At 43.0% G+C, this 17,167-nt stretch overlaps 1 protein-coding gene and 1 pseudogene across 2 annotated transcripts in view; both read right to left on the bottom strand.

The window, feature by feature from the left end:
* Positions 1 to 17,167, bottom strand: part of LOC149776200 (integrin alpha-4-like) — a 132,442-nt gene that overhangs the window by 64,627 nt on the left and 50,648 nt on the right. For both annotated transcript variants that reach the window (XM_089942529.1, XM_089942528.1), the window contains exon 7: positions 586 to 671. In XM_089942529.1, coding sequence (XP_089798655.1) covers positions 586 to 671 — 86 coding nt within the window. The remainder of the gene's footprint in view (positions 1 to 585; positions 672 to 17,167) is intronic.
* The window catches only part of LOC149776201 (uncharacterized), a 28,469-nt pseudogene continuing 12,716 nt past the window's right edge, over positions 1,415 to 17,167 (bottom strand).

Here is a 17,167-nt window from a genome sequence, read left to right as displayed (position 1 = left end):
AGACGTAATCCAGGGGGTGGGGTGGATAGGGGTGGTTTAAAACGCTCGCTTTTAACGATCACTGCTATCTCACTTCGACCAATCTGGCTATGTAGGAAAATTTGCCAGTAGCTTCGCGTGAGTTGATGGTACTTACTGGGGTTTTCCTGGTTTCTTCCTTTCCCAGTTAGTGGCCCCCATGTATTGCCTTTAACTCGCTGCAAAATGGCGTTAAACCCTCAGCACGAACAACATAATCCAAGGGTCGTGTGTTGGATACCCGCTCAGGCCAGCCTGATTCGGATGCCTTGGTGTGTCCTTCGGAAAGACACTTAGCTCATATTTCTTATGCATGATATAGCCCAGCATGTGTCATTGTTGGCACTAAAGCCACCTCCACATGCCACCACACATCAAACGAAAAACGAAAAACATTTTCCTAATGTGATGTGGATAATTTCAGAACATATCTCGAAACTGATGATTAAAGGGATCACACAATACCTGGTATTTAAACACTGTGAAGAGACAATTATCATAAATTTATGGTATTTGTTTTTGAATGTATATTTACTATAACAGGAATGGCATAGAAATTAAACTAACCTTTCCTGTGAGATCAAGTCTTGGTCCACCGACCGCAAAGTAAACAGCTTTGTCTCCGAAGTATTTTCCACTTGAGATGGCATAACCTAAAATAGTATAAACTTGAGATAGAATGACCTAAAGTAGTTTAAACCTGAGATAGAATAACCTAAATTAGTTTAAACTCGAGATACACATCCTAAATTAGTATAACTTGAATTACAAGGCGTCTTTAGAAACACAATTTTCATACCAACATTACGAAATGTCAAACAATAATAACTATGATTAATAACAAAGCTACTTTGAAATTTATCTCTATCGACAATGTTAATTTTGCGACAATTTTACATTTTCTTCAAGTGTCACTCGTCCATCACTCTTGTCTATAATCGGAATATCGCCTGGCAATTTTCACGAAGTCTCGAAATAACCTTGAATGTATATGTAGGAATACTTATCAATATTTTGGGATCGGCGATTCACCGCTGGCGGAGTACACAAGATTTGCTGAAGCACTCAATACCAACAGTGTTTCGACTGTCACTTTGTCTTCTTATGCTTCCATATTGTATTATATGCTCAAAAGTACTTCCGAATAGAGTTCTCAATAGCGGCTAGTTACATCCAAGTTTTCTTACAGAGATTACGGAAAATGCCGAGGATATTACATTGTCGCGTCTACCGCAAAGTGGATTAGAGTAGTGTGGGATAACTATATTTTCAATAAACAAATCCAGTTATCTTTGTACTATTGCACATCTCAATCTTCAATTTTCAACTTCGAAAATATTAAATATTTGTAAAATAACAATTAGAAAACTAGTGCAATATATTGTGTCGTTTTCTATCAAAGATGTTCCTGTAAAAAGGACAAATAGCTCAGGTTATCAATCAGTTATTTCTCGACGTTTTATAATCACATTGATTAATCAATGAGTAATACACCTACTCCAAGGACTGAACAACTTCCAACATTGAAGATTAAAATTATTTATTAAAGACCAAAACTGGCTCAAAATTTGGACGTATTTGACAATACTGAACTACTTAAAGGATTCGAAAAATGGAGGAGTGTAAGCCATCATTTAAGTCCCTTTGTTTTGAAGTAAGTGAATTTGTGGTAACATATACGGTTTTTGTTGGCATTTTAAATTCATTGACAATTATAAAAGAGATGTTTCACTTTGCTGAACTTACATCGAAGACTTAGAATTCGTGGACTAGAAGCCCAATGGATGTGAGCCTTTGCTTTAAAAATAGTGTAAAGTCTATTTCATGTAAGTAGTGAAGGGGGACACTTTACGTACAATGGGAATTAGCATTAAAAACACCCTTGGGACACTTTACGTACAATGGAAATTTAACATGGAGAAAAATCGTGGGACACTTTACGTACAAGGGGAATTAACATGGGAATAAATCGTGGGACACTTTACGTACAAGGGAATTTAACATGGGAATAAATTGTGGGATACTATACGTACAAGGGGAATTTAACATGGGATTTTTTTTTTTAAAAAAAAGTTTTTTTAAAATTTAAATTTAAATTTAAATTTAAAAAAGGGGTAGGCAATTCAAAGACTATCTCTTTTCGAGAAATATGGCTGGCCCTGAAAAGGGCCTTTGGGTTTTTTCTTCTTCTTTTAACTTCTTAACTTCTTCCACCATCCTCTTATTTTGTCCATCATTCCTTTCTTCTTTTTCTTTTCTGTTTCCGGCAACCAGTCCGGGTGGCCCATGGCCCGGAACTTCTCTTGGATTTTCATCCAGTTTGTGTTCAGTTTTTCTAATTCATCCCTTTTTTTTCTATTTTCTTCTTCTTTTCTTTCCTTTAACCACTTTTCTTTGATCTTCTTGACCTCTTCGGTCAGCACATTCCTCATTAGTTCTTCAGCTTTCTTAAGTTTTTCTAACCCCCACTTCGCGAAACACCAATCTGTCCATTCTGCAATGTCTTCTAGAAAGCACCTTGCACTCGTCACATGATCTATCGCTTCTTTTAACTTACCCACTTTGACATACGGTGGGTTAATTAAACCTCTGATTCTCTTCTCCTCATCCTCTATCATTTCTTTTACAATATTTACGGATAAGTGGAGGCTGGTTACTTGTCTTGAGACGAAGTCTTTTGTCACTGCATACCTCCATTCCTGTTCAACCCTTTCTACTACACTCAATCCATCTACCATCCAATACCAACTTCCCATAAGATCGTTGTATAAAGCTGAAGCTGCTGGCATCTTCTTGTTTGCTTATTCCGTAGAATGGGTTCCAATGGCCAACACTGTTAGTTTTATACTCAAAGCGCGAACGTGAAGGAAAACATCCCCTAAAAAACATAAAATTCATCTTACCTAGATCATGACCCAACAACGCGCGTACGTGAAGGAAAACATCCCCCTACTTTCTCATTTCATATAATAAAACCCTAACTATACTCTCCACATTTGCTAAGAAACCCATAATCTACTATTCACACAAACATACCTGAGCTCTTACAAACACACAAACACACAAACTCATACCCTCACACTATCTTAAAAAAGAGTTAGTGTTTATATACACACTACTCTACCTACAGACATTGGCAAATCGATCGTTATTTCTTTTCTAGAGTATTGGGTAGCCCTGAAAAGGGCTGTTTTTTTTTAAACTCCAGATGCACCTATCTAATGGTTGCACCGTCCTGGCCTGGCGCCGCACACGCATCTTCTTCCCTAGTCTTCTTTCACCTTTCTTCTGGGGAGCGCAGAGGGAGGATGATTCGCTTCAGCACCCCAATCCTCTGTTTCAGGAATATTAAACGACATCATCTCTTCTCTTTTCTTTTCCTCCTCTTCCCTCTGTCTTCTCTCCTCTTCTTCCTTCTTTATTCTTGCTTCTTCTACTATAGCCTCCGCTGATAGTTCGTTTACTATCCGCCTGGCATATTCCAGGTGCATCTGGAGTTCTAACAGTTTCACTATTCTGCTAGTCATTCTTCTGGCTGTGTTGATCAATCAACAAGGGTAGCTGGACTGCCGAACGAGTTTCAATTTATACTGAAAGCGCGAACGTGAAGGAAAACATCCCCCTAAAAACATAAAATTCATCTTACCTAGATCATTAACCAGAACAACGCGCGGACCTAAAAGAAACACTCGCTCACTTTTTATGCTACCCATCACTTCAATAGACTATCCACATACGCAAAGCAATCCAATCTAACCCCAAATATACACCTCAAACAGCCCAAAAAACTAACATCATTTTAATCTACTATCCACACCAACCTACTTTATCACTTACAAACACAAACACAAACACACAAACACATACCCTCATATTTTTTAAATAAAGAGTTAGTGTTTATTTTCACACTACTCTACCTACACACATTGGCAAATTAATAGTTATTTCTTTTCTAGAGTATTGGGTAGCCCTGAAAAGGGCTGTTTTTTGTTTTGCTATGGCATTCTTTTTTCAGTTTCTAAGAATGCGATGTCCTCTGAGGATAGACTTTCTGGCAATAGGTCTGCTTCTTCGGAAAGAGAAGAAGAATTCTTTGGTGTCGATACGACAATCGACAAAGCCTCTGTCAGCTTCAGGTTGCTGCTGCTGTTGTTGCTGCTGTTTTTGAAGTCTGTACTTCTCTGTCCATTCTTCTTTCTCCCTGTTCATTTCTTCTCTGAAGAGCTCTTCTATCAGGTCTTCAGTGATTTTTAACATTCTCACATTCTCTATTTCTTCTGGTTTCGGTATCAGACTGTGTCTGACCCTATGCAAATTCACGTAGGCTTCGTTGAGCTTAGCTAGTTTGGAGCACATCTTCTTAGGAGGATGAGTCGACAATGGATGGCTAGACTGGGAACAACCCGGTTCTTAAAGTGAAAGCGCGGACGTGAAGGAAAACATCCCCCACACGGTTTTCGAGCCGCAACGTTCATGAGAGGGATAGTAAGAAATGAAAGAGCATCAATCCAACATTCTTCTAGCTAAACAAAAGACAAAGGCATTTTTTTTTCTAAACACAACATTTTTTATTCAAAAATCACTTAACACTAAACAACAACATTTTTAACAATAATCCAACACTATAACATCAAACAATTTTTTTTTCAAATCACAAACATTTTTTCTTCAAATTCAATCTACTTTAAACAAGGCTGACAACGTTGTGAATGAAATTGTGATTTCCACTGTTGGAAATCATTAGGCCATTGATGGACACTACGTTTCCTAGCTTGAGACAAAAGATAAGCATAATGGTCACAAAACCATCGATCTACTTTCACATCGTTTCTAGCAGAAGACCGAGGATCGAAATGAGTCACTAAATGTTCTAAGGAATAGCCCAGGCTGCGATGATGCAGAAAATACACACAGTACTGTCCACACACCAAGGAATCTGTGCCTTGTAATTTCACGTTATTGAATCGGGTGGTTTGAGCATTTCTTCTCATAAAGTCGATGATATCGTCTTCCAAGGGGGGCAATCCATACGAATCGAAATATTCCACACATCCTTCTTGAGGAAAGTAGACGGCTACCCAATGGGTTCCTGGGAGATGACTATCGTCCGTGTTGATCACGTAAGCTTGATGGTCTTTAGGTTTGCGATGAGGGAGTTCATCTTTAGCACAGACGACGGGATTCAAAGAAGCCGTATACGAACTGTGGTTCAAAAGGTAATAAAGTTCCCAGGTATCCATTGTTTTGTGTTTGTTTTCTTCTTCACAGGTAATAATAAGTCGTCAATTCGATCCTGACTTTTTGCTTGAAAATGTCTGACGAATAAACGGTTATTCGTTCTGTTTCCTCACTCTGATTCAGGAGAGCTTCGATACGATGGATCTCTTGAGTGGTTAATGGTGGACAAGAATGTTCACGCAAGTCTTTATACCACTGGTGCAACACGTCTTTGTTCGAGATGAGACTCCAAGCTTCGTCCAGATACTCGTCCAATTTTTCTTCTTGACTTAACATTAGGCATTTATCGTGTTGAATTTGACTGGGATGATCGTTTTGACATCCATAGCAATTTTTCTTGATCAATTCCGTCATTTTGTCGACCAAGTGTTTGGCAAAACAGCAGACTAAATGGGCTTCTTGTTCTGGCCATCTCGACTTCATTATGATATCTTCTTCGTCTTTGTCTTGAGATTCTTCTTTTTCCACGGTCTCCTTACATTCCATCTCCAAAGTTTCTCCACTAGGTAAAGAGGGATAACAGTCTTCCATGGCTTTCTAATAATCTAGAATGACTTCTCTCAAACTGTTGATTTCTATGGTATTATCGAATTCTGCATACAGGATGACGTTCACTGTCTGTTTCAGTTGTTCTGCAAACTGAAGTTCCACACGAATCTGGCCGGATTTTATAGGGTGGAAATGTCCCTCGTCGCTGCCTTGGTCTGGAGTGAAATCGAAAGCCCACAAAGCATAGCCTCCTGCATAATCCTCATACTCAATGCCGTGACTGGTGTTGGTTCCTAACTGACCGGTGGCTTCGTACAGGGACAAGTACGATCTCAAGTAATTCATCTTCTTGTCACTAAAGTCAGGTTCGAAAGGTCGGGTACACAAGGTCTTGCCATCACGACTGACTTCGACTTTCTTCACTAAAAAGTGTTGAAAGTTGAAAGGATTTTCTTTGAAGGCTCCGTTGAAGGCTGAATTCGTGACCATACCAAGGATCAAACGTTTGGGTAACTGTCCTTGGAACAGATGATCTTCGGTTATGGATTGTAGTCCAGCAGAAATGGTGAACGTTTTCACTTCCACACGTCGGATGGGATACTTGGCGGTTGTTCTGCTCAACGTTTGACTGATGTCGTTACCCACTTTGGGTAACACTTCCACGCGTCGTACGTAGAGTTTGGCCTCCTGGATTATGCTTTTAGGAGCCTTAGCAGGATCAGCAGCTATCAAATGGAAAGCGGCACTGCTGCGATTCAGTCTCAAGCGGACATTGACCCCGTTCAGCAAATATTTCTCTTGCAACCACATGTCCAAATGCAAACGATCCATCAGTTCTAAACTCTTCTTCTCTAAGATTTTGCTTTCTCTTGCCTCAAAGCCGGAATTGCTTCCATCTGTTTTTTCGAACTTGCCCGCTTCGTCAGCTACCCACAGCACGCAGGCATTGAGATGACTATCCTTGGCATCTATTCCGTACGTCAAGAGATTTTCCAAGTAGGCACGGTAAGGGTATGTATCCATGCTGCTGCTGACTAGTTTGTTATTCAAGTACAAATCCACTGAGCTGAACAAGGAATGCATGAAATTGTTGACGGGAGCTATTTCGTCAGCGTCATCTACTCCACTATCATCTTTTTCTAGAACTTGGACTTTCAAGTACAAGTAACTGCTATTCAGATCGATGTAATCTTCGGGCTGCCCCTTGATTTCAAATTCGATGGGAGCGGAATCGGTCAGTGAGGAGATGGGATTAAATTCCACCCACTGGGATTCTTGCATGGTCATCATGGTGGGGGGCATGGCAAACAGATCCAGTTCCGTCTTGGAACAGGCGCAAGACTCTCGGTGCATCATTTTTTGTTGTTGCTGTGTCTCAATAATCGAAAACGTCTAAGTCTCGAACGGTTCTTCTTTTCTTGGCCTTTCTCGCTTGAAGTCTGGTGAAAGGGTGTTTTCTTCTTCGTCGTCTCTTTCTGCCTTGTCCTTGCTGAATGCTTGACTCGGTAGCATGCAGGGCATTTATAGGTGTGTCTCGTCGGCCCAAAATGTCTTTGCCCGTTTGAGCAAGACATTTTTACCTGCCCTCATGAAGGCTTCTTTAGGGTTTTGTTTGTCGATGATGACATTTTGGAGAAATTCTTTGCCTTGTGTCAGTGCCGCATCTTTCAAGGCGTGCAATCCGCGTGTCACCATCGGTTTCAACACCGGGGCCACCGAACGAAAGGCCGATTTTAACATGTCTCCTAAACCGTGTCCTCGCTGTCGTGCCACCCCTCGGTACACTGGATACATGACTTACTTACGAATCGTGAGAGAACCGTTTTCGAAAATGGAGTTTCACCGTGACTTTTCCTTTGGTGAATGGAATATTTTGCCCCAGATCTCCTTTTATAGTAATGTTGACCGTGTCCAAGTACGACTTGCTGACGGGTAAATAGTGAGGATGGACAAATTCGCGGTGAACGTGGTAAGTGTTTCCACCTTCCTCGTCAGCGTTTGTGGCAGAATCCACTTTGAAAGGAATGACACGCAGTAACGGCACGGAGGTGTGTCCCACCACGTTGTACTCCACTATATCGGAATACACAAAGATCAAATTCAGTCCTTGGTTCAGTTCTACCGGGAAACGAAAATACCTGGCAAAAATATCGTTGTCGGAAATGACTGGCAATTCGTTTTTCTTTATCATGACCATTCTCATCTCCGTGTCACCGCCCAATATGTCAAACAATTCAGGACAAAATAAGAAAGACATGAATTTTTTGGACCCCTCAGAAAATTTCATCAGAAAGCGACGAGCTATTTTGTGGTATTCCAGGATGACACTTTTTTGGACATTACTCAAAGCTTTATGGAACACGCCATTAAACCTGGAAGCTATGGCGCTGACCAAATGATGACCACTGAAATAATAGCCTGGGAGAATGGACAAGTTGTAGGTCCACGTTTTAAGTTTGTCATCATAGGTTCTATTGGTAGATGTGCCAATTTTATCCAACTCCACTTGCAATTGTTGGTCATGAACTTCCACCTTAAACCAATTTTGCTGGGCAATGACATTTTGGACTTGGGTCGGGTGAATCATTTCTACTAAAGCCACTTCCCAATGGGCTTCGTGATCTAAGGGGATGGCTTGAGGTAATTTGGCCGTGTAACAGCACAACGTGTTGTGGGGAAACACCTCCATGGAACTGTCACTGGGTAAGGTTAAGTAAAATTGGTTTTGGTGACTCATAATTCCAGAGTTCTGTGGCTGTCCGAGGGGTTAGTGGACGTCAGAGGCGTATCTCCGCCCAAAATGGGGTTCTGGTTGTGATTGTTGGAGTGGTGACTGGCACTGGCACTGGACACAACGTTCCCGTTCGAGGAGAATTTCAGGGAGGGATTGGGAAGTAGGTAACCGATGCAACTGCTCAATAAAATGGTCCACAATTGTTTGTCTCCTTGTTGCAAACTCAAATTGGCGATGGCTGCCCCGATGACACAATACACCACGAAGATTTGGCAGAAAAAGACGATTTGCGTTTTAGGCACACGTTCTCCACACCACACCCACAAGGGTTGTTTTTGTAAATCTTGCACAGAAGAACTAGGGGAAGAAGGACTGGTCGACGTAGCTGCGTCTGATGTGTGAAAGGGCATGATGGTCACTTCTTCTTTTTATAGTCGATGACTTGCGAAGCGTCGATCCAAGAATCGAAACTGGGTGGATATCCTTTCCAACGTACTTTGACTTCTTTGACACGTCGTTTGCCCACTTTACGGGTTCTGCGTTCGAGAATGCTTTCGATGTCGTACACGTCGTCTTCTTTTTTGGTGACACGTTGTAACTCGGGCAAATAAAACGTTCCTTTGAGTACTTCTCCGTTCATGTCTTCCAATTTATAGACGGCAGGATGACGGCCATGTACTCGTCCAGTGACGCGAAACAGTTCGGTCGTCCAGTTAGGTAAGTAACCTTTGTCGAAAGTGCGTTTGGTTTTGCCAATGCGCACCCAATCTCCTACGGTCAACTCTCCACTTTTCTTGGGGACAGCCCTCGTCGGGGACGTACCGAACAGGCGCTCGAACACCAGCACTTCGTTGTCGGGAGTCACGTCTTGCGGGGCACGTCCGATGCTTCGATGGTAAGATTGGTTGTACGCTTGCACCAGGTGCGGTAAGATGTCGATGTACTTCAGAGTGTGGTGATGCGTAAAATATTTCCACATGCGTTCTTTCAAAGTGCGTTGAAAACGTTCCACGATGCTGGCTTTGGTTTCGGGATTCTCGGTGGTAAAAAAATGAATGTCACGTTTCTTTAATTCTTTTTGGAAAGCTTGATTCAGAAATTCGGTGCCTTTGTCCGTTTGCCATCGAAGAGGGCGACGACCGCTTTGTTTCAACACCCGTTGCAGGGCTCGCACTAACTCGCTGCTGGATTTGGAAGTCAAGGGTACGACCCAGGCAAATTTGGAAAAGACGTCGATGACACAAAACAAATATTTGTAACCACGATTGTAGCTGGCCAAATGAGAGACATCGGCTAAATCGGCTTGCCATTGATGATCGATGCCTTCCACTCGGGTGCGACTTCTGGCAAACTTGCGTCGAATGGGTTTGTGTAAAGTGTAGGTAGCTTGTTCTTGTAACCATCGTTGCACTTGAGGTAAACGGAGACTTTTCAGTCGCGTTTTGGCAGCACGATACAATTTTTGAACTCCTGCGTAACCTGCAGGATGGGAGGGATCGTAGTAAATGCTAGCTAAGACTTTTTCCATTTTTTTGTGTGGATTGGTGTCTTAATAAGGCACCCACTCTTGGAAGAGGCTACTCTTTTTCTCTTGGGGTATTTTCTTGGATTGCAAGGCTTTGCGTGTGCGGCCAGCAATAGGTGTCGAAGAGGAGGAGGATGTCTGAGCAGGGGATATCGGTTCTTGTTTCACTTCTGTCTTCACTTCTGTCTTCACTTTCTTTTTCTCTTGTGAGGAAGAAGGGGTGGCCATCATCTTTTTAATCCATCCAATTCTGGAGGTAGGTGGTGTTGTTAACTTGCGTACTTTTTCTGGTGGAGTTTGAAACCCTTCTTCTTCTTCTTTTCCTTTTTCTGTCTTGGTCACGGGTACTGGTGGTACTGGTACTGGTGATGGTGCTGGACTTTTCATCAAGGTCTTAAAATCTTTCAAAGTGGGTAGAGCTGTTTCGTCTAAAGCTTTCTGGTGAAAGAGTTGCAGTCTTTGTAAGAGTTGACCGTACTTTTGCGATTTTTCTGTTTCGGACAAATCTTGGCGATCCAGCAAGGATTGCAATTCGTGTTGTAACTGGGACATCTCGCTCAAATTGGGATTGGGAGGTAAATACGGGGTGCGTTGTTCTTGCCACCGATGGTATTCCATCCATCGTTTGTAAGGCACTAAAGCTAGTTTTCGTCCTTCCATGGGGTTGTCAGGGGTGAATTCTGAGATCTTGGGACTTCCGAAGGCCTTTTTATCTTGCTCCCATCAGTCCTCCCAACATGGTTCCCAAGACTCCTTTCAGTATGGGGCCTAACAAGAGAGGTAAAATGCCTCCACGTTGGACCAACATCTTCTTTTTTTGACGAATGGGAATTTTCTTTTGAACCATTTTCCGAAGAACGTGACGATGTTTGCCTAAGCATTGTTTCTGGTGTTTGGACAAAGGGATCGTGCCTTTCAAAACGTTCAAACAACATTCGCACACGGTATCGATGACCTCTTTGGAGGCCGTTTGAATGAGTTTTTTTCGTAGGGGTGGAGAAGCTTTGGACAGGACAGATAACAGGTCCCCATGTTTGGCTAAACGTGGTGGTAGTCCTTTTCTTTTCTTTCCTTGGGGTTTTCTGGAGGGTGACATCTTTGAGTCTTTAGGAGCACCTAAAAACACTGATACCCTACTCGGTCACAGGCCTTTTTTATACTGGAACGCGTCGCCACTGATTGTCTTTACGTTTTATCAGTTTGAGGACAGGCATGACACGTCGTGCAGGGGTACGTAACGGACTAAATCGAGCCAGTTCTTGTTTGGACAAATCCAGTAAACTTTGTAACATGCCCGATCTTTCTTGAACTTTGATTTTGGGAGAAGGTACTTTGTGAGCAGCAGCCACTGCCGCTAAATGGGAAGGTCCTGCCACTGGGGAAGTTCTTTTGGGGGTCATCAACGGAGAAGTTCTTGGTGTAATCAACGTCTCCAAGTACTCTTCAGTTCCTGGTGACATCAACGGAGAAGTGGACAAACGTGAGGCTGCCGGAGACGCTGTGGCAGGTCGTGGCTTGCGAGTGTAAGGTTGCGTCCTGGCCGAAGTGCCTCTCTTGCGACTAGTTTTCTTCTTCTGTGGACTTTTCTTTTTCTGGGGACTTTTTCTCTGTTTCTTTTTCTTGGGGCTTCTTTTCTTTTTCCGGGGTGATGGTGGTGGTGTCTGGTAAGAGGAGGGTCCTGCCACTGGAGAAGTTATTCTTCTTGGGGACCTGGTCTTTTTCTTTTTCTTCTTGGGGCTTCGTTGGACTTTTGTCTTGGGGATAACTTTGGGGGCATTAGGATCCCATCTTAAGAGTGAGCGAATGATGACCCCTCCTAAAGTACCGCTCCCTCCAGGTTTCAAAATGATTTGTTTTTTGGTTTGAGTGTCGATGCGGGGATCGGCCAGTTGGACCAAAGCGACTTTGTTTCGATCGAAAAAGCGTTGGGTTTGATGAGGAATCTGAATGATTCCTTGGAGTAATTGACGTGCCGTCACCGTGAACCATCGTAAGACTTCTTTGAGACTAGCTTCTAAGACACGGGCTCGTGTTTGTGGATCTTTTTCTCGGCTGATGCCATACAAGGCACGAATCAATTTGACGGGAAGATGCGACTGAAGGGACGTCATGTTCACACTGTGTGAGACAGACGAAAAAGGGTCTGAGGTTTTTATAGATTTTTTCATGGGGAGTGAAATGAAGTCGAGGACGGAGACGTGTACAGGACAGGCCCTCCGTCTTGGCACCAGTGGTGAAACAAGTGGGTACGAAATCGCAAATCCTCGGGAGTCGTAGGTTTCAAATCGACGAGTAAATAGGCGTGTGGCGTTTGAGTGGCATCGTCGTACGCCTGAGTCAGCCAAGGCGTTCCTAACTGTTTGGCTAAGACTTGCACTTGCGATTTATCTCGAGGGCTTTTAAACAAGACCACGTAATGCGCATTGAGACTGATGGTGCGATGGGCTTTACTTTGTTGAAACAAATTTTGGGTGATGTAAACGACACTGGCATTACGGTGATGCCCTTTGCGCGTGAACCACAGTTTAATTTCTTCTTCGTCTTCTCCTAACATGTCGTCGAAAATGACCAAATGGGTTAGACGGGAGTCAGAGACGATGCCATCGTCTTCTTTAGGAATGCCTTCCACAAACACGATGGAATCGCCTTGACTTTCTCGCAAGAGGCTGTACGCCGATTGCCACTCTTTGTAACACCACACGATCCGTTGAGGGGGCCGATCGATCAAATGATGTTTATGTTCGATCAAACGTTTGACGAATTCGGTTTTGCCCGAACCGCTAGGTCCAGCAATGAGCATGTTAAAGGGATGGCGAAGATACAAAGCCTCCCAACTGGCACGATCTAAGTGTTCGTCGATGACTTTGACAGTAGAGGAAGAGGGAGCAGAGACAGCAGAGGTAGCCATGGTATGAGAAATGTCACTTGTGACACGAAAAAACAAACAAGACAAGAGTTTATATACTTTTTCAGAACACGTTTATTGAATGTTTTTTTTTCAAATATGAACACGAAAGACAAAAATACATACAACCCAAATAGTGATGTACAGGAATATAAAACACATCAAAGCGATCAAAGTGAAATATAAACAAGTGTCTGTACAACATGTTTTGGGTAACCAAGATGTCCTAGGGACAGTGTGTAATGTTCTTACAGTCTCTACATGAGGTATTGTCACACAAGTGTCCTCCCGGAATGACCTTTCAGGAATGTCCATGACAGTACTGTCCTGAAGCGAGTGGTTGTTCTCGGTGACAGGTTCTTCTGGCACCGTCACTAACACAGGTTGAAAAGTAACTTTTTTCCTTGAACAACTCTTGTGCATACTGGGCCACTTCTTGGGTCCAAGCCTCAAAACCCCCCTTTTTCCAATCACGAACATCTGTCCAATGAGGGTGTAAGTCACAAGCTACACACACATCGTCATACACGTCTTGGGTCGCTAAAAGTTGACGAATCTTTTTTTCCTGTTGAGGTCGAGAAGTATCCAGATGAAAACGCAAGGCTTTGAACAAAAGGAGTTTTTCGTGACCATTTAAGGCCATGGAGGTGGTAAGTACTGATCGTAAAGAGTCCACAAGGAATCGGCTGGTAAACGAAATCCCAGAAAACAAGTCACTAAGACACACACCACTTGTCGTCCAAAATTGAATGGATACAGTTCTTGTAATAATCGATGGTAATGATCCACGGTTTGAATATGGTCATTGAGTTCCTTCCACGGAATCTGTTGGATGACATGTGACATAAACCGTGGCATGGCAGCCTGTTTTTATATTCTCTTTTTTTCGGATGCAATAGACGTACTTTCTAGCCAGAGATCTTCGTTCTCCAGTAGGGAATCTAAATCTTGCATACTGTAACCGAAACGTCAGAGTTCGTTTAGGTGTTTCCTCTTCCTCTAAGTAGATTCCACGTAAAATATGTTGGTAATCCTTTAACTTGTCTTCCTCAATGCATTGCACTAGGTGAATCTCGAAGTAACCATAATCATGAACATGTCGATCATTAGCGACCTCAAAGTGTTGAACAATGTCTGACCATTGAAAGAATTTCTGACGAATCAGTTCTCTTATACCATTCAGGTACCAGTGGTTAAAGATCTGGTGACGTATCGGATGCAATTGTTCTTTACGTTTCACTTGTATTTTGACCAGCTCTCGGTAAATGCGTTCTCTCAACTCCACAGGCAAAGCACGAATGTTCTCTTGTAAAGTATCCATGAATAGGTCATACTAAATCCTCTTTGGTCTGACACAAGAAATGTACTCTTTGCACAAACATGGTTTCACTTCAGTGTCGAATTTAAATCGTTGAGTCACTAATCTACACATGACAATTCGTTCAGAAGTTTCCTCTTTCACCAAGTTGACATTGTGTTCAAAAAGTTTGTAATTCGTTAACTCTTCCTCTGGAATTCGATGCAGTACGTTTACAATGTAGTAACTACAATCGTCCATACCAAACCATTCCTTTTTATAACCAGAAGGTCGTTGATCAATGTCTGTCCAATGGAACACTTTCAATTGAATCAGTCCTTGTATAGCCTTCAGGTACCAGTGGTTCAAACACCGGTGACGTATCGGATGCAATTGTTCTTTACGTTTCACTTGTATTTTGACCAGCTCTCGGTAAATGCGTTCTCTCAACTCCACAGGCAAAGCACAAATGTTCTCTTGTAAAGTATCCATGAACAGATGATTATGGTAAGAAGTTACTTCAATGTCTCGGTCCCACTAAGGGTAAGTAATGACAATTCGGTGACCATCGAGCATGTTCAACGAAGGCCGAATCTTGCGGTTCCCAGTGGTGAAGTGACACACCGCAACTGAAGCACTTGACTTTATCTCCTTCGCCCAAGTAGAAAAATCCGGCTCTGGCTAATTCTTCGGGGGTCGGTCCTCCCAGATACTTTGGCCATTTTCCTTTGAACGATTGAAGACGATTTTCAAAGTCGCAGTATTCCGACAAACGCACAGGAAACGAATATTCGTTTTTCACAGGTTCGTTTCGATGAGGGTTGAGTGAAATGGGTAGGAGTTTGCTCAGGGCTGGATGACATCCGTAGGGAGGTAAACGTGAAGGTCGACATTCCCCTTTAAAACGAAACCCAGTAAAATGTCCAAGAGGACGAGCAGCATCGCTTTCGCATCCCACAGGTTTGACACGCACAGCATCACTTTCCATGACAGGGGTAGGGGCACTAAAGTTCCCATGATGCTTTACGGCATCGCTCAGGTCACAAGGTACAGCATCGGTCCCATCGCAAGGCTCACAATCGCACTCGTCTGCAAACTCCGTTACGCAATTACAATGGTAACCACATGGACAATCGCAGTTTCCTTCCGGACATTTTCCGTCGCAATGCATGGGTCTTATCCATCCAGTATTAGTCACACTAGAGGAAGATACAACTTTTTTACAATCCCCAAACTGGAACGATGTCTTTTTCAAAGTATTCATCTTGTTCGCTCGGTCTTGGTAGTCACAATGAACTATCGATCTTGACCATAGTCCCCTTTTTATACTAGTCGCAATGCAGTCTCCAGCTTGTAGATCTTTCCTTTTTTACGTTTTTTATGTCTTGTTTCGGAAGGTACCGTCTCTAAGGTACCGTCAACATTGTACCGTAGTGTAATGGGTGGAAAGGCCATAGAAAGGTAAGGGCAGTGAGGAGACCATCGAGTATGTTCCAGAATAGCTGAATCTTTATAGATACATAGATCCATTCGTAACTTCAGTCCGCAAGCGAAACACTGTACCTCGTATCCCAATCCTGACTCAGGTCCCAAGTAGACAAATCCTGTTCTAGCTAAAACATGCGAAGAAGGTAATCCTTCCCTATCCGTAGGCCATTTCTGAAACGTGTCCAATCGACGGGCACAATCACAATAGTCAGGTAAGAAGACTGGAAAATGGTAGGGTTTGAACTTGGAGTTCTCATCGGGTTTCTCACTCGATTCTTGCTGTGGCGAAGTCATCTTTCTGGTGGGGTAACTATCCTCTTACAACCAATGTTTTATACCAACGTGTCCATACGGTAAGGTGAAATGATTGGGAAGTCGAACTCGCTTCTGGTACACGATTTGATAGACTTTTTCCAGGGGCCGACTGACGATGTGGTGAGTGGGTAAACGTACAATTTTGTTCGGTTGGTAGGTGGTCACTTTAAAGTTTCCATCCTCTCCCGATTGCAAGGCTTCTTTCAATACCTCAAAGTTGACCACTCGACTGGTACGATAATTCAGAGTCAGTCCTTTCACTTTGCACGTCGTGTGCACTTCTCCTTGTTTGTCACGGTATTCGTAGCCGTAATTTTTGGGACCGCCACTGACGAAACTTAGAATCTTGTCGTCGGGATGTTCGTCTGTCCAGGCTCCTAAACGGTCTCCTTCGATGTTAGGGTGATGTTGAATCGGGTGATGGATGTAAATGCAACTGTCCGTGTCAAAGTACAGGACGCGTTCCCCTAACAGTTCTAAAGCTTCGTACAATTTTAAGCGAGCATGAGCTGTCACGTAAGCCGCAATGATGACATTTCCAAAAGGGTCGTCTTGTACAAAGTCCAGATCTTCTTCGTAATTGACCAAGATCAAATTCTCTCGAACGACGTCCACGTGTTTCATGTATTTGGTTTTGTCGTGAATCATCTGGAAGTAGCGGGAAGGTTCTGTCAAATATTCCGTCTTGGGTAAACACGGTCGTTGTGCCATTTTGCCCCACAAGCAATTTAACATCACTTTGGCAAACGATCGCCTGCCTTCGTTTTTCTCGATGTGGTCTAAAGTGATGCCTTCTTGTGCGTAGTATTTCTCTTTGAATTGTATTTGGTCTTCGGGAGTGTGACACCAGGAAGGATAGCCGCTGGCTTCTTGCTTCAGTTTCAAAAAGGCATCCACGTAGTCGGCGAAAATGCCTTTCTGCGTGGGGTCACCCTTGCGGTATTGTTGTGTCTTGGGAAAGTGGCAAATTTCGTACACTTCTAACAGTTGGTATCCCATGTCCATAGCTTTGAACAATTCTACGCTGACCCAGGTTCCCGTCAAGGCCCGTTCTTCCTGGCTGTGCTGACAAGCTTGGTCTTGGTTGCACGTTTCGGCACAAGTACGGCACAAGGGAAACATCAATTTGCCTTGACAATGGTGAGGTAAGACGGGATG

The sequence above is a fragment of the Sinohyriopsis cumingii genome, chromosome 18, assembly GCF_028554795.1.
Source record: "Sinohyriopsis cumingii isolate HCF-2022 chromosome 18, ASM2855479v2, whole genome shotgun sequence".
Lineage (NCBI taxonomy): Eukaryota > Metazoa > Mollusca > Bivalvia > Unionida > Unionidae > Sinohyriopsis > Sinohyriopsis cumingii.
Note: the sequence above shows the minus strand (reverse complement) of the source record. Positions and strands in the feature narration are given on the sequence as shown.